The 22,893-nt window shown below is 55.7% G+C and overlaps 2 protein-coding genes across 2 annotated transcripts; both read right to left on the bottom strand.

Annotated features, from left to right (window-relative positions):
* Positions 1-59: 59 nt before the first annotated feature.
* DNAL4 (dynein axonemal light chain 4) lies at positions 60-6,321 on the bottom strand. The gene is made up of 4 exons (XM_064454280.1): positions 6,233-6,321; positions 4,713-4,933; positions 2,441-2,524; positions 60-1,240 (listed from the first exon to the last, which is right to left on the bottom strand). Exons 2-4 carry the CDS (start codon positions 4,782-4,784, stop codon positions 1,076-1,078), a joined length of 321 nt encoding a protein of 106 aa, XP_064310350.1. The 5' UTR covers positions 4,785-4,933; positions 6,233-6,321; the 3' UTR covers positions 60-1,075.
* A 5,813-nt stretch (positions 6,322-12,134) lies between these two features.
* NPTXR (neuronal pentraxin receptor) lies at positions 12,135-22,893 on the bottom strand. Its single transcript, XM_064454135.1, has 5 exons — positions 22,089-22,893; positions 15,122-15,344; positions 14,765-15,009; positions 14,241-14,420; positions 12,135-13,846 (listed from the first exon to the last, which is right to left on the bottom strand). The coding sequence occupies exons 1-5, from the start codon at positions 22,689-22,691 to the stop codon at positions 13,622-13,624; spliced, it is 1,476 nt and encodes a 491-aa protein (XP_064310205.1). The 5' UTR covers positions 22,692-22,893; the 3' UTR covers positions 12,135-13,621.

Genomic DNA, 22,893 nt, shown 5'->3' with positions numbered 1-22,893 from the left:
CTACTCTTCCTTCTCATCCTCCACATAGTGATTTCCATTTTAGAACACACAGAGCAAAGGACGTTTTGCTAAATTTTTATTGTAAAAACACGGTTCCCCAGATTTATATAAATAAGCCATATACGTAACGCACAATTACGTTCGTTCCATCCTCCAACACTGACAGCTTATAAAAAAAATGAAACAGGCTAAAAGAACGCAAGTCCAAGAAGACGTGAGGTTTCTGATATCTCACACGGAGCCTCCTTCCTCTACCAGCCTCCAAACAAGATGCTGTAAGTACACAGCACTTGCAACACCCCCAAGAACTGACAGGGAGGCATTTGAGCCGTATGAAGAGTTCTCACCCACTCTGCAGGCGTCGTCAGCCGCCCGTGTTTTCATGCTATCTCAGTGTGCGGTGGGTGAGGAAGGAGGGGGCAGTTTGCATAGCAACCTCCTACACCCAGGCAGCTCAGCTGTTGTACCCCCCCAAAAAGGAGCGGGGAAGGGCAAGCTGAGCCTGCTTCCTGGTGGCTAACACCTCCACAGGCAGCCCGAAGGGAGACCCTTGGCACTGACAGTTCTGTACGGACATTTTAAAAGGCAGGAAGAAGGTATTCTTGGCAATCAGAAAAAGGAGAGACGAGTGCTGGTCAGAGCCGTACCACATGGTAGCGGGGAAGGCAGAGAAGAGAGGACATGACGTGGAACAAGTGGGAGGAAAAAAAACCCAACCCAAACGTAGGGCTAGGTAGCACCTTTTCTCTTTCGCTTCCCCCTCCTAGTGCTGCTGTGCAGCTCTGCAGCATGTCGTGAGATTACTTACTCCCCACCTCCTTCCTGCTTCGGCTCAAACACCAAGGGAAGAGTCACAGACAGACGAGAAATCCCGCGAGCAAGGACAGGACAGCTTAGCAAGTTTATACGCACACACGCACCAACTATATGTATCCCACAGAACTGTTACATCAGTATGAAAAAAAATCTTCATATTTAACTATTAAAAATAAAGCCCCACCTCCAGATTGTACAAAACCGGTCAAGAGAAGGAAGAAATCTCTTGTGTGTAGTGAGCCTGGGACCCGGCCAGATGTCAGGAGCACTTCCAGACACACACGGCCAGGCTGCCACCAAAGAACATGTACAGCAGATTCTTCACCTCATGAGTGATCTCAAAGCCAAAACCTTCCCCAATCACCACGTGCCAGGAGGACCCAAATTTCTTGTCCATCATCTCTTTGATCATCTTGGCAGCACTCTGGAGATGTTAAAGGGGAGAGTGTAGAGTGAGACAGAGCAAGCAGTGACTTTTTATGCAAACATCCCCCTAGATGTCTTCTCCCTTTAACAGTCTACTCAAGCCATAGGCAACAAGTCTAGCAGCTGCACTGCAGGAACTGGGAGCCAGTTCTCCCCAGAGCTACACCCAAGGGTAAAAACAGGTCTCTATGTTTAAGCAGCCCCGACACAGCAGCTAGGAGAAATTAAAGAACAGCATCTAGCAATCACCTCTCTCATTCACACAGTCTGAAGCAAGAGTTCTGGTTTAGATGCTGATGGAGTTATGCTGGGAGCAGTGAGCACTAGAGGAGATTCAGGTCACTAAGCTGCAGCTATTTTTATAGGAGTCCTTTTTTTTTTTTTCTCTCTAGCTAATTACCAAAACACTGAAACTAGGCTGACTTCTAAAAGGCTCCCTTCTCCCAGATCACACCCTGCTTGATCTAAAAACAGAGAGAAGAATATTTTGCAGTGACATGCAGTATGTCAGGCAGGATGGGACAGAAGGAATCTCTTGCTTCATGGTTTTGCCTTGCTCCAACATAAAACCGCTCCGGCAACAAGTGGTCTGTGCCCTGCCCACAAAGCAAGGTGTGTTTTCCTTTATCGTTGGTTCTCCAAGTTAAGGGCAATCTTTTTAAAGAGCATAACTGCTACATCACCCCCCATTTAAATAGTCTCAGTAATTTCATTCAGGAGGCTGAAAGCTGAGAGGGAAGACTTCATAGACTGTACCTAAACATTCAAAGACTTTCACATACTCATCCCCAAAACAAGAGACTCTTCCCCACTCTGGTGGGGACAGCCTTGCTCAACACTGAAGAACAGACGGGAAGGGCCTGTCTCCACACAGCTCTGAGCCAAGCCCTCAGGACACAGGGCATTTTACAGAGTGGAAGCATGTCACAGGCAAGGCAGGATCAGGAAGGAGGCAATGTTTGGGAGGCAGCATTGCTACTAACCTCTGCTTCCTGCAGGACAGCAAAGTGCTGACAAAGGGAACCGAATCTGAGATCTAGCCAAGTTCTATGCCTTCTTCTACCCTTGCTCAGTGCAGAAAGGGAGTAAGAGGATGTTGGGATCTGACTCAACTCTGCCCTGCACCCTTAGCCCCGCTCCTGCAGGTTCACCGAGACACAGCAACCGAAGGCTGGCCATTTTGGGATTTGGCTAGTACCTCGTTGTTGGTGGCATATTTCTCACATGCCGTAACACACAGCTCCATGGCCTCCACACGCATCTCCTCTGGCATGTCTGTGTGCTGGAAAGAGCAAACAAACATGAGGAACTAAGCAGAAAAATAAGACCTGGAAACAAGACTACACTAAGTAGCGCCTTCTTTGCCAAGGATGTAGTGGGTGCCCAGACTGCTGGGGGTGGGCAAAGGGCAGCTAGTCTCTGTGTCTGGCAACACTCGCTTCAAGGTGGGGGGCATCACCAGCAAGACGGGCTTGTCCGTACACTTGTCCATTTCCACTGTTTCAGAGAACAGTAAATATGAAAATGGCTTATTGCATTACAACCAGTCCCTTCGTTCCAGCCAGTTACAGAATTCTTCTCTACCTAACATTAAGACTAATCAAGCACAGCTTAAAGGAGGAGATAAACACATTTGTCAGTTTTTCTGTTATTAGATGAAGAGAAAATGTGTTAATACTGCTCTAGCCACAGTCCTTAATTATTGCTATAAGCATAACAAAGAAGTCTAAATTACACAGTCTTTTATGCTATCTGGCTGGCTAGCAAGATCCTTCACTCCAGCTCCCCTAGGGAAAAAAGCAGGCTGCATCCAGAACACAGGAGAGGGCTCCAAATGCAGCATGTTCAGTCTATTAGAATCATAGAATGGTTTGGGTTGGAAGGGACCTTTAGAGGTCATCTAGTCCAACGCCTCTGCAGCAAGCAGGGACATCTTCAACTAGATCGGGTTGCTCAGAGCCCCATCCAACCTGACCTTGAATGTTTCCAGAGATGGGTTCTCCACAACCTCTCTGGGCAAGCTGTTCCAGAGCTTCACCACCCATATATCCAGTCTAAATCTGTTTATATTAAACCTGTTTAATATATTCATCAGTGACCTGGATGATGGGATAGAGTGTAACCTCAGCAAGTTTGCTGATGATACCAAACTGGGAGGAGTGGCTGATACGCCAGAAGGCTGTGCTGCCATCCAGCACAACCTGGACAGGCTGGGGAGCTGGGCCAAGGAGAACCTGATGAAATTCAACAAGAGCAAGTGCAAGGTCCTGCACTGGGGAGGAACAACCCCATGCACCAGTGCAGGCTGGGGGCTGAACTACTGGAAAGCAGCTCTGTTGAGAAGGACCTGGGAGTGCTGGTGGACAACAAGCTGACCATGAGCCAGCACTGTGCCCTTGTGGCCAAGAAGGCCAATTTCATCCTGGGCTGCATTAAAAGGAATGTGGCCAGCAGATCGAGAAAGGTTATCCTCCCCCTCTACTCTGCCCTGGTGAGACCACATTTGGAGTACTGTGTCCAGTTTTGGGCCCCCAGTTTAAGAAGGATGTGGAACTTGAGCAAGTCCAGCGGAGAGCTACGAAGATGATCAGGGGACTGTAGCATCTCCCATATGAGGAAAGGCTGAAAGACTTGGGTTTGTTTAGCCTGGAGAAGAGAAGACTGAGGGGGGATTTCATAAATACCTATAAATATCTAAAGGGTGGGTGTCAGGGTGATGGGACTAGGCTCTTTACAATAGTGCCCAATGACAGGACAAGGGGCAATGGGTTCAAGTTGGAACATAGGAAGTTCCACCTCAATATGAGAAAAAACTTCTTTACTGTGAGGGTGACAGAGCAGTGGAACAGGCTGTCCAGAGAGGTTGTGGAGTCTCCTTCCCTGGAGACATTCAAAACCCACCTGGATGTGTTCCTTTTCCCCTTGCTCTAGGTGTCCCTGCTTAAGCAGGGAGGTTGGACAAGATGATCTCCAGAGGGACATTCCAACCCCTACCATGCTGTGATTCTGTAAATGTACCCTCCTTTAGTTTAAAACCATCACCCCTTGTCCTGTCACAACAGGCCTTGCTAAAGAGATTGTCCCATCTTTACTATAGTCCCCCTTAAGTACTGAAAGGCCACAATAAAGACTCCCCACATCCTTCTCTTCTCCAGGCTGAACAACCCCAACTCTCTCAGCTTGTCCTCATAGGAGAGGTGCTCCAGCCCTCAATTATTAGACAGATTGCTTTGCCTCAGGCTTCCCCTGGCTGATGGGGGGAACAATGGTGCTAATAAATTTCCCTGGCAGTGGTCAAAAATAGGGAGAAAAAAGCAGTGATGACAGGGATCCTTCCACAGGGCCATCAGTACAGATGTTCTCACAGCACTACTCAGTGGGAAAAATGCTTGTTTGGAAGTTTGGTAAGAATGAAGACAGAATTTCATATCTGTAACACTGGTAAATGCATAATCCGTCCTTCTTCTTACCCTAATCAGTGGAAAGCTGTGAAGTCTTTTATAATCAGCCTCCTCCTTTTTCCCCTCCCCAGTGTCTGCCATGGTCTTTCCACAGTGGCCACTGGAAGGGGTGAAGGGGCTGCCCGGAGCTTGGCAAGGTGCTGCAGTGCAAACAGCTGGGAGAAAGACAGCTCTGTAAACACGGGCAGAGCAGCTTCGGCACGAGGTGAATCTTCTCAGCCCAGAGGATGCTGTTTAAATGAAAACAAACACAGGGAAGAAAAAGAAAGCTTTGAATTAAAATGGAAGGCAAATAAAACTATTATAAGTATATTGTCCCATCTCAGCTACTTACTCATTCTCAGTACCATCTCCACATGCCACACACTTAGAGAGTTATCTTACAGACCATTAATGCAAACAAATTTTTAAAAATGTATCATTTTCCATAAACAAGGCTTCAAGAGTGCAGCACTTCCCAGAAGCACCAATCAAGCTTGAGGGAAGGGCCAAGTCAGGGTACAGCTTCCGACAAGGGAGAAGAGAACAGTACATCAGCTGTTATGTCTATTGATTAATTCCAAAAGGACTTTCCCAAGATGCTATTATCTGTGAGGGTTTCAAACTGCGCATGACAAGTAAAGGGTAAGAGTGTTTTAGGAACAGGATCAGTGTACATGTCTGGACAGAAATGTTTATCAGGAACATCTTGGTCTGGTTTGTGCACTCGGTCCTCACACCCCTGAGCATTTGTCAGCTGGGGAGGACCATATGGGAAAAAGCTGGACCTTGCCTCTGGGCCTAATTACCAACCAGCCTCTACTCAGGCAAGGCAGAGGCAGGACATTGCCTGACTAGCAGATTCAGAACATTTCACCGTGATCTTCCCTCTGGTTCTCTCATGCAGAACAAAGCACCTTCCTCTCCTACCGGAGGAAGGATGGGTGATCCCATGTTAAAGGGAAAACAAAACAAGCACGGTATCAGGCAACACTGCATGGACCAGGCACTTGTGCCAAACGTGTAGAGCTGCTGGCTGAAGTACAACCCTGACAGACCACCAGCTCTCACACGAGGGACCGTGGGACCTGTAGGCATCCCCACCTCAAGCTCCACAGGACAGAACACAACAGTCCCCGGCTGGCACCAGCCTCCCACAGCGGCGCACACGCCGGGAGCAACTTCAGTGTCCAGCTTCTCCCTGAGACCCTCCCGGGGCCACAGGCCGAGGCGGGCAGCCAGAAGCTGCCCCACGGGCCGGTTTCCTCGGGGAGGAGCCGCCGACGGGCGGCTGCGTCGTTTAAAAGACAGGGCAGGGAGACGGTCTAGGGTGCAGCCCAGGAAAAGCACACAGCAGCCCCGGCGGCGAAGGGGGAGGGTGGGGAAGCAGGGACCGGGGCCACCGGAACCCGGTCCGAGCAGGCCGTAGCCCCGGAACAGCGCCCTCATGTCGGCCCCCAGCCCCGCGGGTGGGAACGGGGAAGGATTCGGCAAGGAAGACCGAGCGGAGTCGGGAGAAGGGGACGGGGGGGGCCCGGGCGCAGCCTCACCTGCCCCGCCGCCACAGCGGCCCACGCCACCGCCCCGGCGCCAGTTGCTAAGGAAGAGCCGCGCTTGTCGTAGCAACCGGCGCAGGAAGTCCCACCTACCTCACCGTCCCATTGGCTGCAAGCGCACCGCCCGGCGCGTCTGATTGGCAGTGCGCCTTGTCGGATACCGTGTGGAGGCTTGGGGCGGTGGCGTCGGGTCTGTGCGGTGTCCGTAGGGCGCCGCCCTCAGCCCAGTACCGCCGTCCGGTGACAGTGACGGGGGGCCCTGGGGCTGGGGAGGGGCTGCCACCACGGCGGGGGGCGGGCGGAGGACCGTGAAACACCCCCGCCGTAGCACCGTGCCCTTGGTCCTGCGTGGATGCAGGAGCCGCAGCTGTGCCCTGCAGCCTTGTGTGTGGAGACTTAGCATTTCTGACTTAAAACCCTTTTGGGACCTAGTTCTACCTCTTGTTTTAAACAAGGATAAATATTGGAGCAATAAAGGAGTTGCTTGGGAAAATTAAGATGTTTTGCGTGTTTTTGTGGTATGGGAGAGGCAACTGCTTGTGTTCACACATTGATGCAACTGTGAAGAAGGAGAAAATGACCCCGGGAGGGTGAGAGTGGGTCATGAGTTTGCAAGCAGCTCCTGTAATGCCAACCCCCATCCCGGCTGAGCTCATTGTCCCCTTCCTGCCCTCCACAGCCTTTATATTTGTCATGTCTGTTTGCTTTGGGTTTTTCCTCGACCCTCAGCTCTAGGAAACCTGTGTTGTCTCTGCTTCCTGCTAGCTACACACCGATTGCTTCTCAACCAGGGCTTAAACAGTTTCCTGGGGGTCTAGGATTGCATTTGTCTAAAATTGATACAGGTGGAGAAGCAACAAGCTCCAGGATAATACAGAGGGGAAAGACTTCTCCTGTGCAAAGCCCCGGCTGCTGGGCACAGTGCCTGGGTTTCCATTAGGACCTGTCCTTGTCTTACAGGGTGGCTTGTGAGCCAGATCTTTTTGCAGTCTGGCTGGCATATATCTGAAACATCATCATTCCTGGCTGTAGAAAGAAGAATTCTTTCTGCTGAAAGAATTGCTTTCTAGCTGTCTGAGAAGGAAAAAGAGTCAGGGGTGGGGTGGGGAACAAGCTGGGCGCTCTCCTGCCCCTGCCAACTTGTGAAGAAGTCCTCTTCCCTCCCCATAATACCCTATAGCTGTAGGGAGGACATCTTGTTGCTGGTGTGGCAGTGAATCAGACCTAGCTGTCATTTGCCTGACAAAGCAGTGGTGGAGGCAGCAAAGCCGTCTCTGGGCTCGGGAAGACAATGCTGCAGTGATCGTTTGTCTTTCCCTTTGCCTTCACTGCTGCTGGTGACAGAAATGAAGCGCTGCCTCCTGTCCCCCTTGTTCTCCTACTGGTCCTACCTCCTGCGCCGATTCCTTCTCCTTCCTCCTTTCGGCGAGTGTCAGCCTCTTACAACGAGGCAGGCACAGAGCTAAAATTGTCAAGAGACAGATAAAAGCTGGGATATCATCTCTGTTTTTTTTTTCAAGGGACATAATTAGGAATAGAACCTCTGCGAGGAAGATCTTTCCATCATCATTACTTTATCTCCAGGCAGCTACTCTAATCTCTCCAGGGACATAGTGCTTTCAAGCATCATATTCTTGCTGTGGTTTTTTTAACGCTTTAATCCCTATGTAGTTCACCCACTTTTGCTACTAACCAGCAAGTCGGCGCGAGCTGGTGTTTGTGTGCGTATGCCTCTGTTCATGGGGAGTGGGGGGGGGCAGAGAGCGCATGCGTATGTGATTCTGGGTTCAATTAAATGTGCTTTGATTTTGATCAATGTGTCCCCAGGGAGCGTTTCCCTCGGGAAATGCTGGGACTGGTTGTAAGGATTATTCATCCGCGGCTCCTAGGTGAAAAGCTAAGATAAAATGGCCAAACCCAAAACTGCAGAGGGCCCAAAGTTAGGAATGCCGTGTGTTTTGTGACTGTGGTGGTTGATACAGTGGGGCTGCAAGGCAGAGCTGCCTCCCGGGAAGGAGGACATCCCGCTGGCTCCTCTCCATCTGCTATGGCTTGGCAAAATGCATGCAGGTCATTTCTGGACCATCAAGCTCAGGGTTTCTGTGGGCTGCCTCAAGCCAGTCAAGGCCTTGTTGGGCTACCACAAGTAACACATGCCGGTCCCTTAGCTGCTAGCGCAAAAGGCAGATACACAGCTGGCTTCACAGCACCTGGTCTTTAGTTTCCATACCAAGTGACCAGGTGCCCATCTGTAGGTGAAGGCGAGTCTGGAGCAAGGGTCTGATTCACACCTCTGGATCTGTAAGGAACCACCATAGTTACGCTGCTCTGGCTGGTCCTTTCTTATTCTCCACTAATCACAGGTGGAAATTCTTTCAGCCCTTTGGCAGTCATGGTGAAATACATTAAAACAAAGTGCCTTCTGCCACATGACATTAGATTGGGTTGTACTCCTTAGCTGAGAAACAAATGTAACAACCAACTGCAAAATATAGGTATATATAATATATATACTGCCCCACGCTTTCTTTTAGCCATGTCCATCATTGATGGTAGGGGACCGGACAGCGGGCTGACTCTTCATCATGTGGAGGGCACCTACGGACTCTGTTTTCCTTGGCTGCTTCTGGCCAGGTTTTGAGACCTCCCCATCATCCCTGCGGGCACAGGCCCTGCCATGCCCTGGCTCTCCTCTGTGAAAAAGCAAGGGGCTAGAGATTGCTGTCCTGCCCATCAGCTGCAGCCCAGGGGCTGGGCATCGCTCTGCACGACCTCGGGTGGTACCAAAGGGCCTGGGCTGGGGATTTGGCATGTCGGGGCCCACCCTGTGGCTGCCCCGGGTTGGGTCACAGCTCTTCGTGGCAGGAGGAGTGCTCAGGAGGCCCAGAGTGCATTCTGAAGCCAAATTTATCTGGGATCAGACCCACCACATTGCATTGAAATCAGGGAAGGCAACACTGGTCTGCAAGAATGGGTGGCAGCTGAAAGCAGCCCAGCCCTCTGCTCCGGAGGAGAGAGCAATCTGCTTTGGTCTGCTGGGCAAGGCAGTGTCCCACATGAGCCCTTAGCTAGTACCTCTAGTAACAGCTGCTGCCTCTAGTAATGACTGCTGCCACAGCACTAGCAGCCATTCCTGTGCCAGATGCTCTGGAAGCACGGCGTGTTTCCTGTGCAAGTGCTGCACGAGTCTTAATGAGCTTTCCTGGCTCTGGGAGGGAGTGGAGGAGGCTCGCAGCAGGACAGAGAGGCGTGGGGAGGCAATTAAGGCAGCCCCCCATTGCTAGGGCAGTACGGGTAATGGGGGCTTCAGAAGTGTCACCTCCTGGGGTCAAAGTGCAGGCTGGCTTGACCTGGTTTAAGGGGACCAGGAGGTTGACACGCTGCAGGGAGCCGCGACCTGCAAGCCCAAAGCTGATGCTGCAGGTGTCGGGGAGCACAGGAGCTCCCTGAAGCCCACCCCAAGGTGGGGGTCCCAGGGCTGCCTGTGTCCCCAGGGAGGCAGAGCCTGCAGCACTGGCAGTGCCCTCTGGAAAGCCGGTCAGGGGCTGGAGGGATTTAGGAATTGCAGCATTTCCAAACCCGATAATTAATAGCCATCAGGCCTGAAGGTTTCCCGTTGCCCATGTTTGACCTGGTGTTCTTGTTCACTGCAGGATGAAGCCCTTTTCAGCAGGGGCGTGTTTCAGTACAGCTAAGCCCTCAGCCCATGGGAAGCCCTGCAGCAGCAAGTCCTGCAGATTAGGAAGGGAAATAGCAGTGCCTTTCCTCCCCTCAAAGCTTCTTAACAGCCCCTTGGTGGGGGGATTGAGGCAAGTGCACAGGCAGGATCGATCACATCTGTCTGTCTCCCCCACCATCTCCTCTTCTGCCAGCTCCCACTGAACCGCCATAGCCCGACAGTGCCCTTGCCTCTGCTCTGCCCACATCTTGGGTGTCCTTCAGCTCTTTCCCTCTTTCCCCTCTGCCCCCATCTTAGTTATCTGGACACAACATGGCATCCCAGCTGAGTGCACCTACTCCAATTGCAAAACCTCCTCTGTGCCATTGTTAAAAATTTCCTTCTTTAACCCCCCCCAAGGGTGACTTTGTTGTTACCCGCCTCTCCTGCACACGACGCATTGTTTTCCAACCAGCTGCCCTTAGAGAGACATGGGTCTTCTCCCGAGTGCTCCTGGTTAATTTAGAAGCAAGCAATATGTGTAAGTCATTGTAATTACTCCTTCCAGCCAGCAATGCCATTGATTTGTTGTTTCCTCCACCTTTTAAGCCCTGTTGCAGGTTTGCAGCTCTTGCAAGGCTCAGCTTACCAAAAATAAATGGTCCCTTCTTGCTCTCCTCCTCCCCGGATGGGTGAGAAGTGGCTGTCTCTTCCTGCAGAAAGTCAGGGCAGTGATTTGATGGAAATAAAATATTTATTCCTATTCTTGATTTTCTGTCTCCCAGCCACTTTATAATCTCTCCGTAATGCCTTTGGTTCCTGAAGAGCCTAAGGCATTTGCCATAAGTTTCTAAAATGTGTGGATAAATTATATCAAGTCATCCTGTGTCCCCCTTGTCTGCACAACTCATTGCGACCCTCTGTGGGGAGAGGAGGTCGCCCCACAGAAGCTGTGCTGCCGGGCTCCCCCCTTTCTCCCATCCAGAAGTGACAGATCCACACATCCTGGGGACACAGCTGGGGTTGGGATTGTGCCAGCATAGTCTGGTGGGGAGGTGGAGGGCAATCCCTGCCCAAGCATCTCCTGGTGTCCCTTTGTTCCTGCTTTTCTGAGACAGGGGTTCACACAGATTTCAGTGTGGGCTGGGTTTCTGAGCTCCAGAAGAATGGGTTTTATGCCAATACCCTACATCAGTGTCCAGTCTGTTTCCATCCTTGTTCATCCTCCCACAGGTCTTCTGCCTTGGCTGGCAGCCCCAAAAGCCCCCTCACAGGACTCCTGCAGTTTTAACAGGAAAGTCTTCTGGACCAGTACCCACTTATTTCACCTCCTGCTAAGTTTGTGACCCCCAGCAATGATTTTGGACATTTCCACCTCCAAAAGGTGCCATCCTTCCTAATTATGCTGCTATTATTTGGATGCACAAGCAGAGGTCACCTGTTGAACCCCCTCCTGTTAGTGGTGTGGGGGTGAGCCTCCTGCTCAGCAAAGCCCTTGAGTGTATGCTCTAGCTGAAGTATATACTCAGAGTTAAATTTTTTTTTCTTCAAAAAAAACTCTCAACTTTGAGGTGTGCTGAAGGCGAGAGCCCCAGAGCTCCAGAAGGAGCAGCGTGACCCTTAGGGATGGTTCTGGCTCAGCGAGGAGACCCCATCGACACACCAGCAATGGCAGGGCCCTGGGAAAAACTGGGTCCTCTGGCTTTATGCTTTGATTTCCCCAAATATGGGTGAGGCTGTGCCTTTCCTGGGAGGGACAGGACCCATGGAGGGGCAAAAGTAACATTCAGACCTGGCCACGGGTTGCACTAGAATAGGTGGCTCCAAGAGTCATGCCAAGCTAGGTCACAAACTCATTACTAGTACTTAATTAGATTTATACCCCACGTGAGCTCTTCACCATCACGGTCTGACCTGGAGGCCATGATTTCCCACTGTTTTCTGCTTCCCTGTCATGGGGATAGGAATTCCTTCTCCGCAGAGACCCCAGCAGCAGCCTGTACCCCATGCTGCTCCATGATGGATTAGACGAGAGGTGCCCAAACTGTGACACCCCCCGCCATGGGGCAATGATACCCAGACCCTTGCGATGATATTTCTGTAATGCTGCCTACGCAGCTGTGGGCCAGCCATGTCCCTTCAGGGATGTCACCCTGAGCATCCCAGGGAAGGACACCTCGGCTTGGGCCAGCCGGTCCCCTCTGTCCCCACAGCAACCTCACACCTGGCGGGAGGCTCGAACAGAAAACATCACGTTTATTGTTCACAATCAGCTTTACAAAAGAAACATCCCAACATGGGCGCACGTCAGGGGCCCCTTTCATGAACGTGCATTAGAGAAAGCGCGCGAGCGAGCGAGGAAGAGGGGGCAGCTCGGCGGGGTGCACGAAGGTCACAGTGTTTCCCACCTGGCACAAGGGGTGCACCCTGTCCCTGCCACATCACCCCCAGCAAGCTGAGCTGCCCTACCACTGGCAGGGACCCTGCGGGTGGGTGATGCTGGGTGGCGGGGCTGTCCTCTCTGCCTGCTTTGCCTCCCCCGGGCTGGGGGGCAGCCGTCACCGAAAGCGCAAACTGGGACTTGGGGTAGAGGGGAGCACTGGAAGCTGGACATCACATTAAGCAACCATGAGACCCCTGAAATAACCCTCCCACCCACCCCCCAGACACACACACACACTCTCACACACTCACGTATCGAGACATCGGTGACCACGCAGTGTGGACACAGCGTGTGCTCAGGCACTCCACAGGGAAAACACCTGCCCCCCCACATCACTCCCCCAGTTCCAAGGGTGGTAGTGGCCCTGTCCTTGGCCAGGAGCAGCTCAAAGCAGGGGTCCCAGATGGAGACGAGGGCAGCAACCTAATCCAGTGTCCCAAAGGCCAGGGGATGGACAGCAGGGCTCCTCCAGTCACCACCATCCTCCATCTTGGTTTTTTTTTCTTGCTTTCACTCCCTTAACGGCACATAGGCCAGGGCTGTGGGATGCTTTGCCCCTTCCCCCTGTTCCCTCAGCGGCCGACTGACTCCCCCAGCTGGGGGGGGGGTCCCACTCTGCTTCCCTCTGCCTCAAAAGCCTGACTCCCTTTGGGCAGCCCTGCCTGAACAGGCAGCAGAGGCAAGGAGAAGGGGTGCAGGAGGGGAGTGCCACCCCTGACACTGCCATCCTCCCTCAGCTTCCCTGGGGCTGTGCTTGAAAAAACAGGAGGGCAGGAAAAGAGGGGATGGGGCCAGTGGGGAAGGTGCTCAAGGCCATTTGGAGTACAGGCTCACAAAACCAGATAGTGAGGCGCTATAAATAAATAAGGAAAGGGGATGAGCTCAGGGTATGCCCGCACGCTGGCATCCCACCAAGGCCAGCCCGTGTTTGGGGTAGATGGAGGTCTCCTTCCCGCTCCCCTTTGGGGCCAACAAGGAGGGGACCCTCGCTGTACCAGAGACTCCTGCGGGTATGGCGAGGTCCTCCCAAAACAGAAGTGGGGCAAGGCGAGACCCAGGGGCAGGTGTGCCAGAAGCGGGGACAAGCCTCGCTGCTGGCATGAGGCCAAAAGGGAGGCTGCTGGGCCCCCCAGCCTCCCAGGATGCTGGCACTGGGGTCTTGAGCATTGCCCTGGTACGGTGACAAGGCTTGGTGGTCTGGGAAGGGAGAAAGGGGCTTCCCGCTGTCTCCTTTGGGGCCGCTGCTGGGCTCCTTGGTGCTGGGGAGGGGGTGAGGGGCCACTCATGCCTTCCTCCCTTCCTCGCAGGCAGCAAAGCCCCCCTTGCTGGCACCTCCAAAGACCTCCACTGCCTGGTCGTCCCACTGGATCACATTGCCTTGGAGGTGGGAGGTGCAGTTGGCCAAGCCCAAGATCTCCGTCGGTGCCAGCATGTGGTCCCACACGCTGAACTGCGCCAGCTCTCCCACGAAGGCCTGTGTGGCATCAAAGCGGCCACCCAGTGTGTCCTGGGAAATAGCGGGAGAGGTGATGGGACAGGGATGGGGTGGGAGAAGGGATGCACATCCGCCAGGCAAACAGCATGGAGGAGAGGGGGAGAAGCAGAGCAAGATGCCCAAAGCAAGAAAGGGAAGAGATGGACGCGTGGGGGAGATGTAAGCAGACAAGGAGGGGAGCAAATGGGGGATAGAAGGATGGGGAGAGGGAAGAAGAGAAGATGATGAGCAGACATGGCCTGCCCAGAGGTTGGATGAGCAGGTAGGAGAGCCCCTTGCCCACCCTGCCAGTGTGCCCTGCCCATGCCACCCCCCTGCCCTCACTTCATTTGGGGGCTGTCCCCCCTGGCTGGCTTTGTGCCAGCGTGATATGAAACGGCAGACCTCGGTGGGGTCCAGCACATACCTGCTCCTGGCCGAGGATGATGACACCCTGGGGCTTGATGGCGTGCCAGGAGGCCAGGTTCTCGCCAGCACCCCGCTGCTCACCGTCCTGGTACGCTGACCACTTGCCATCCCGGGTGGTCCATGCCACACACACGTGGTGCCAGGCCTTGTCCTTCAGGCTCAGTGGCAGCTGGGCAACCTTCACAAGACAAGCAAGAACCCAGCACTCGGTGGGACTGCCAGAGGACCCCAGTGTCCCCCCAGCGTACCCCCAGCCCCTCACAGAGCAAGCAGTGCACCCCAATGTTGGTGGCACCCCAAATTGTACAGGCATCTGGATGTGCTGCCTCTCCCTCTCAAACCCCACCCTGGAGAGCCATTCTCCCCATCCTCATCATGCTTCTGCGTCCCCGCTCCACCCCAGGTCCCTTCCTCCCAGCTCCCCCACCTTAGTACCCCCAGGAGCATCATCTCCCAGGAGGGTTGAAGCAAGGGAGACGAGGGCAGGGGCTTCCCTCCCATCCCCACTCTGGTTGGACTGACCTTGTCATTGATGAGCAGTTCCAGGGGGTTGGTGCCCCACTCCAGCAGCACGATCTCGTTGGCTTGGCTTGGGACGGAGTAGGAGAAAGGGGTGCCAAGCCCTGCCACGGCCTTGGACTTCAGCCACATGCAGATGGTGAAGGCATACAGCTCTGGCAGGCTTTTCTTCATGCGGGCATACATGTAGTTGTTCTGCACTGGGATGGTCACCTTGAAGGCACTGGGAGGGCTGTAGCCTGGCGGTCCTACGTGTCAAGGATGGGGAGGAGAGACGAGGGTCAACACCTATTGCTTGGATGAGGGTGGCTTGTCCCAGGCCCCCCCACCCCACATCCATTCCCATTTGGCCAGACTCACCATGCTCCAGCTCCGTCACCCGGTTCTGGAGGGAGTTCAGCTCCTTCTCGATGTCGTGCTGCTGCTGGCTGCGGTCAGTGCTGGCAGCCTGGCGCTCCTTCTGCAAGGTCAGGATCTTGGAGAGGAGCTGCTCCTCCAGCTGCTCCATCTTGGTGTGGAGGGTGTCGCGGGCAAGCGCTGGGGCGGTGGGCCCTGAGCCATTGGTACGGGCTGGCAGCTCCTGCTGCACTCGGCAGCAGTGGCCACAGGGGTGAAAGGAAGGAAAAAAGAGAAAACTCAGCATGGTGTCACTGTGAGACGTTTAATAAGGGCATGTCTGGCCCTCACCATCACAAGAAGTGCTGGGACCACAACCCCACATCTGCAGCGGGGTCTTCTCCAAGAGCCTCCAGCTGACTTTGTACCTCCCCTCTCAGAGTCCCCATTGAGTTAGTCGCTGCAAAATGAAGCATAGCTGCTCTTAATGACTTTCTGCCATTTCAGAGACAGAGCAAGGATGGCATGCGTGGGCGCTCAGGTCACGCCTTCGCTCTGCTCCCGCGGGCAGCCTCCCATGAGAAGGGAACAACATGGGAAGGAGCTTAAAGGTCCCCTTCCCCACCGCACGTGAGGCTGCTCGAGCCATGGCCAGCACATTAACATCACATAATGGGGCTGTAATCCTTTTAGCCCAGCTAAGCCAGCTCACAGGGGTGCATGCACGCGTGCCAAGTCAGGCAGGTAGCTCTCTGTAAGCATAAGCCAGCCTCTCCCGGGCCATCAGGATACCACAGAGAAGTGAGGCCAATGGTAGGTGCTCTGGTCCTCAAGACATGACCAATCACTTGAGATTATTGAGCACATCTTGTCACATCAGAGTTAAAACCCAGACCAAAACCTGGTGCCTGGCGAAGGTGCTCCCAAGCATTACTGCAGTACCTGCAAAGACCCAGATCCCACCTCACTGGGAGACCCTATCCTGGCTGGGAAAAAAAAAAAACAGGCTGGAAGGGAGAAGGTGGATCTTTGCCACGTTCTTGGGGTTTCTCCATAAATAGCAGCCCTCTCCCTTCCCCACCTCCTTGGGATGTTAAGCTCTCTGCCATGGGCTTGGAAAGATGGTGACCACCTTCTCCATGCTGCCAGACCTTCCTGAAGGTGCCGGAGCAGCCATGGTGGCCCCTGCCTTGGCCTCTACCATACCTTCAGTCAGGCAAAGGGCCACCACGGTCACTCTGGCACCACGAGGGATCTGCATGGCTGCTTCAGCCCTAGACATTCACATGGCTTGTGCTGGTGGGACATGGGGTGATGCCATCCCTGCTGATCTGGACAGCCACAGCCCCCCCCAGCCTTGGAGCCGGCCTGGAGGAGGTCACCATGCTCATCTGTGGTTGTGGCTTCTAGCCTTTTCTTCTTCCCTATATCCTGCTTTCCCAGATGGACAGGACTCAATGATCACACACAAAGATCCAAGGGGGGCATGTCCCCCCTGTCATCCCCAGTCTTTGCTACCATGAACAACAGAGGGGAGGGGAAGGCCAGAAGAAAGCCGGGTTTGGCCAGGCAGGATGCAGCCTTGGCGGATGGGAACAGCACGGAGAAGGTAGCAGGGAGAGGGGGCGTGAGAAGATGGTGTCAGTGTGAGAACAAACAGCTCTGCACCAGGCAGGAACACACACAGGCTGCAAATAAGAGGGTGGCTGCAATGCCCTGGGGTCTGGAGAAGCCTCCAGGTCTGCTGGGACAAACCCACAGGCCTTGTGAGGAAAAACAATGTGGAGAACAAAACCCAGCAAGAAAAGATAAGTTGTGCAGAGGACATCTGCCAGCCCTGACCAAATGCCAGCTCTCGCTGCCAACTTGCTCCAGAGGCACTGGGGATGCTCTCATGGAGAGCAAAACCCCTCTGGGAAGGGAAAAGCACCTGGCAAAGGTGCCTTTGGCTTCTGTAAACCAGGGAGGGATTAGCTGATGGGGAGGGGGCTTTAGCCCTTTTTTTGGGGGGTGGGGGGAGTGTGTCTTGGTGACCAGTGCAGGCGGCTGAGGAGCAGGGGAGGGATGGCAGGCAGGAAGGAAAGGTGAGTGGAAAGGTTAATTCTCATCCTTCCAGCAGGGGTAATTCCCACCCAGGGCTGTCCACACTCATCCAAGAGGAGCTGGCTGTGTTGGCAGGGGGCAGCGCAGGTGGGATGGGGTCACTTTCGCTTCTTTGTCCACATCCCGCAGGCTCCGAGAGCTTTTCTCATCCCTTCGGGCCGCCTGGCTGCGGCGGAGGCTGGCGCACTCCCGTCTGCCGCACGCTTTGATTGCTCGAGCTGCGGGTTTAGAGCCTACGTCCCTGCTTTTATGCACGGCTCCATCTGTTAATGACGAAAAAAGAAAAGGCTGGGAGCTTTTGTCACTCTCACTAGCCCCCGATAGCCTGCCCTACATTATTCAGTAATGACTGAGTGCTTTTTTTTTTCCTCCTCCTTCCTCCTGCTTCTCTCCCTGTTGCTATTTTCTTCCATCTGTAACTTTTACCCCTATGGCTTTTTCATTTCTCTGGCGTTGGAGCATCTCCTCCTGATGCACCCCTCCATGCACACACACGCTGTCTCTCCTCTTTTGCTCAACTCCTTCCCCTTTCCTGAGACTTTTCCCTTCCGTCCGTGTCTCCAGCTCTTCCCAGCCCCTCCAGCCCAGCAGCCAGGGCACGTGCAGCTGGACCCACACAACCGGCCAAACCACTGCCAGCCCCATGTTCCTTGTGGCAAGGGATGCAGGCGGTACCCTCATCTGTCAGAGTTTGGGGTCCACCCCATCATCCCAGAAGCATCCCAACGGACACCATCCCCATTCCTGCAGCCAGACCACAACCAGACAGGAGACTGGACCTCTCCATCCCATAGCTGGGACATGCCAGGTGATCCCCCTTCTGCCAAGCTGAGCTGCATCCCCTAACCATCCTCCGCATCTCTGAGCTGTCGCTTGAGAATCTTTCTCCCAAATCAAATTATTTGCAAATTTATTAATGCTAGCTGTGCAGCTGTTATCTACCAGTGACCTTTGGGGAGGGGAGAGGGGGGGAAGCGCCTTCTCCCTGACTGTTCAGCAGGCGCCCAGCTTCCCATCTGCTGCCACACAGGCAGTAGGGGAGTGGGCAGCAGGTGCGGGGGAGGCTCGCTCGACGCTTTTTGGCCACCGGAGCCAGCAAAAAAGATTGAAAGATGCCAGGTAATATTAATCATATTAAATGTCAGCAGCTGGCAGGGGGGTGGGGAGGGGGAGGCGGGGAGCCAGGGCAGCCACATCGGCGTGCGCTCGCTCGGGCTATAGCCCTTGGTCGGTGAATTCACTTTGCTTTACATAAGGAGATCAGAGCCTCATTTACTAATGCATCGGCAAATCTGGACCCCGCTGCTCCCCCTCGGCTGCTGGCATGCAAGTGCCCACCTTAGCTGCTGGGATGGGGCGGGCAGGACCACAGGATGATGCCTGTGGGACAATGCCCCTGGCACACCCCAGGGATCGTGATGCTGAGCTTGCAGCTCCCCCGTGGCTGCCGCTGCGGGATGCTTACTGCTGCAGAATGGCACACCTGCCACACTGGGACTTTTTTTGGACCTTGTCACCTTTTTGGTCCCTTTCAGACCCAGGCAGGAGCTTGAGGGGTCATTAAACTCAGGAGAGTCTGCCCAGGGTGGGGGGCAAGCAGGGATGCATTGGCCTTTCCCTCTTCCTCCTCCTCGCAAAAGAACTCGCTGCTGATTCCCGTCCCCCTCAAACCTCGCGCGGGACCTGGGGCTGTCCTGGGGCATGATTTGGGGCTGTCCATCCCCACTCTGCCAGAGACGGAGGCGGGAGGCAGCCAGCTCACTCCCATTTCCATGCCCTTACCTGTGGGTTTCCTGCCAGCTGCCAGCTTGCCAGCCACAACGGCACAGCCGGGCTGGCACGGCCGCATGCCGGCTGAGAACCAAACAGGCTGTTACAGCTCTGCTGAGGCTGAGACCCCTCTAGGGTCCATCGGGCTGTCCCCACTCCTGGTCAGCTCCCCTCTAAAGGGTGATGGGGACAAGGAGGGCATCTGCACCCTGGCACAGCCCAGGGGGCTGAGGCAATTCCCTCCCTCCTCTGAAACCTCTCCATTGCCATTTGCAGCAGTAATTAAAAGTGTGGAAAAGGATCATCTGCCCCCCGCCCCGCCCCCATGCCGGCTCTGTGTGCCAAGATGCACCCAAGAATACAGACGTGAGCATGCACGGAGCTCAAAAACGGGAATGGAGGAAAAAGCCCAGCCAGGCTGCTGTGCACGAGCAAAGCACGAGCGATGGCTTGTGGGGTTAGGAGGAGGTAATGGAAGATGTCCCCATGTGAACACCACGCTGGTGCTTGCCCATCCTTGCCAAAACAGTGGAGGGCAAAGAGTGAGCCCATGGGGGCTCTCCCTGCATCCCCCCAGGAAACCTTGCTGCCGTGCCACGAAATTTGAGAATCAAATGACTTAATAGGTTTTTCGGCGCCTTGATAAATCTTGTTATGCCTTACAGCCAGGGCCAAGAGCGCCCAGATTAGATCGGCGATCTTCCGCCAGCCCCCCTCCCCACAATCCCAGCTCCAGAGCCTCCAGCAGTACTCCCTGCCGGCAAACCCAGTGCCTCCGGGGAGATGCCCTGGGGTGCAGCCTTCCCAGGGGGGCCCACAGCATTTTGTGTCATCCCTCTCTTGAGACTAAGCCACCCCTGGGCTTTGCCAGGGCTTCCTCTCCCTCCTTCCCTCCCGCTGGGTTTCACAGAGTCTCCGGGATGCTGGCAGCCACCTGGGGACTGTCCCCATCCAGCTCACCTTTTGGGGTGATCACTGCCTCGCTTCAGGAGAGCTGCTGGGGCTGGGGGTGTCCCCCATGCCATGGGGTACCCCAGGAAGGTTCCCAGGGCCGACAGATGGAGCCATGCGGGATGGAGAGGTGCAGGACACTCCACCATCCATTTTTAGGTGTTTGCTCGTGTGTGGCGGGGCAATGGCAAGCCTGGGAGGGGGGGCCAGAGGCAACCACCACTGCACAGCCGAGGTGTGACCTCAGGGCTCGGCTGGCCAGGCTGTGGCTGTCACTGGGCCGGCCCAGCCAGTGCATTTCTGCAGGCTGGAGCCAGGTCAGCCGAAGTCCAGCCCACCTGCGACACGCTGCCCTATTTCCTGAGCCTGCAGTGCTCGCTGAGCCACGGGGTGCGGTGCTGTGTCTCCCCTGCAGAGTACCCTTGGGACCCTCAGGTCCCCGGCAGCACCAAAGGAAACATTTTTGGTGATGTCCTGCTTATCTTATCAGTGTGTGTGTGTGTGAGCCTTAACCCAGCATTACTTCAGGCTCCCCAGGCGTACATGAGAGCCTGCTCCAGCCCTCGTGAGCTTCACCTTCCTTCATCCCAAACCTCCCACAATCACCAGAAACCCCAGGGAGAAGGGGCCAGGGCAGCTCACAGGTGATGCTGCCCTATGGAGAAGCAGGAGAGTGAGGCCAGAGAGCAGCTCCCCAGGGTTCAAACTGATGTGCTGGGCACCGTCCCACCATGCGTTACCCGCTCCTTGTGCACACACGGGTATGTGTGTGCAGGGGCTTATTTTTCCCCCCTCTTTGTTTCTGGGTGAGCACGTCTGCTGTCTGCACATGCATTTCTTAACTCGGTTATGTTATCCCACTCATGGGAATCTGTTTGTTTAGGGCTGCAGGGGCTTTTAGGGATGGCTCTGTCTCTCCCTTTGGCTGCATCGGGCTCTGGGCGTTGTGCTAAGCCAGGCTGTGCGTCCCCGTCTCCCCATGCGTGCCTGGCGTGCCTCGGTGTTTGTTTTCCTGCATGTATGTGCACTACCCTGGCAGCTCACAGGTGCTTCCTCCGGTCTCCAGCTCTTTCCCTGCGCGTGTGCATGTGTTTACTTGCCTTTCCCCGTCTTTCTGTCCCTGTTCATATCTCCATCCATTTACAATAACGCTCTCTCCTGGTCTTGTTTCTCAGCCTGTGACCGTAGTGGCTCCGAATTTTTCCACCCGTGGCCTGCCACAACTGTGCCCACATGGCTGCAGTGAGGGAGGGCAGAAGGGCAAAGCTGGGGAGAGGGACCTCCTGGGGTGCTGCCTGACCCCCCTTCCCAGCTCCGCGCTCCGGGGAGGAGCGGAGAGGGCAACAGGGAACCAAACGGGAAGATGAGGAGGTTGAGGACTTGCAGGAGGTTCCTTGCAGGTGGCTCTGGCCCCTGGCAGACCTCAGGGGACAGCACAACCCTCATGAAAAGATGGGACACCTGGAGCAACCCCCCCTCAGGAAACGATACAACTCCCCTCCAGCAGCTCTCATGTGCCCAAACTATTGCCCTGGCTGTATCCTGCAAAGTCTGCCAAGGTCCGGGTGACTGCTGAGCCCATATCAGCCCAAATAAATTGACACACACGTGTGCCCTGTGACGGGCCCCGTCACAGGTGTCACTGTAGAGCCTTTGGTGCCGCTGGCTTGTGTCCAGGCCAGGGCTCAGCCCACCGGGCACATCCTGCACGGATGCTATAGGGTGGGGACTGAGGGTCCACGGCCCGAGTGCCAACGGCCCGATGCCACAGTGATGGGCACAGCAAGTGGCTCCGGCTGCCCCCTTCTCTACAGCTCCCACGAACAGTGCGGGGAAGGGGTGCTGCGCTTGGCGGCGGGTGGCACCGCGCTTTGCTTTGTGAGATGTCCCGTTCGTAAGGGATTTACCTTTCTGCTAAAGGGCAGAATCTGGCCCCGAGCTGACAACCTGCTGCCCTTGCTCCAGCAGAGGCCTTGGCAGGTGCCACAGGGCGAGCGAGGCGCCCTGCCTGGGTGCAGGCTGGGGGGAAAGCAGGGCAGCCCTGGCCCCGTGGGACCTCCCTGCTGCAGAGGTAAGAGAGGGGGGCTGTCCTCCCAAGACCCGTGGGAGCATCGTCCTCCGGGAGCATCCCCCCACCCCGCCCGACCCCCGGGAGCATCCCTCGCACCTCTATCCGGTCGATGCGGTCCTGGAGGGCGCGGACGGCCTCCTCCAGCTCCCGCACGGCGGGCGGCTCGGCGGGGGGGTGGCCCATGGTACCGGGGCGCGGGGCGGCGCGGAGCCCGGCGGCGGCGGCGGGCGGGGCGGCAGCGGCGGCGGCGGGGGGGTTTCTCAGGCCGCCCTCGCAGCGGCTGAGCTTTCCGGTGAGCTCCCGGATCGTCTCCTGGTCCATGCGGATCCGCTCCTTCTGCTCCAGCGCCGTGCGGCGCAGCTGGGCCGCCGCGCTCCGCAGCGCCAGCAGCTCCTCGGGACCGGGGCCGGTGGCGGAGCCGGTACCGGTACCGGTGGCCGGGCACTCGGCGCTTAAAGGCGTGCAGACGAAGCGGCTGAAGAGCGGCGGGGGCGGCGGTGCCCCCGGCAGGCGCGGCCCGGGGCTGGCCAGAGCCTCGGCGGGGCCGTGCAGCGCCCCCAGCCCCTTGTCGGCGGCGGGCAGGAGGGCGGCGGCGGCCGAGTCATTGTCGGCGGCGGCGGGAGCGGCGGCGGGAGCGGCGGTGCCGGCCGGGTGGACGCTGGCGATGATGCAGATGATGGCCCCCAGGAAAGCCAGCATGCCCGCCGCCAGCAGCACTGCCAGAAACTTCAGGGTGGCAGCGGCGTGGGGGGCCCGAGCCCGCGGACGGCGAGAAAACAAAGCGCGTGGGGAGGGATGGACGGACGGCCCGGAGGGAGCCGGCGGGGAAGGACGGTACCGGCAGCAACACCGGCACCGGGGCCCCGGCGCGACGCGCTTATATCTGCCGGGCGGCGCCGCA

This window comes from Phalacrocorax carbo, chromosome 1 (genome assembly GCF_963921805.1).
Source record: "Phalacrocorax carbo chromosome 1, bPhaCar2.1, whole genome shotgun sequence".
Classification (NCBI taxonomy): domain Eukaryota; kingdom Metazoa; phylum Chordata; class Aves; order Suliformes; family Phalacrocoracidae; genus Phalacrocorax; species Phalacrocorax carbo.
Note: the sequence above shows the minus strand (reverse complement) of the source record. Positions and strands in the feature narration are given on the sequence as shown.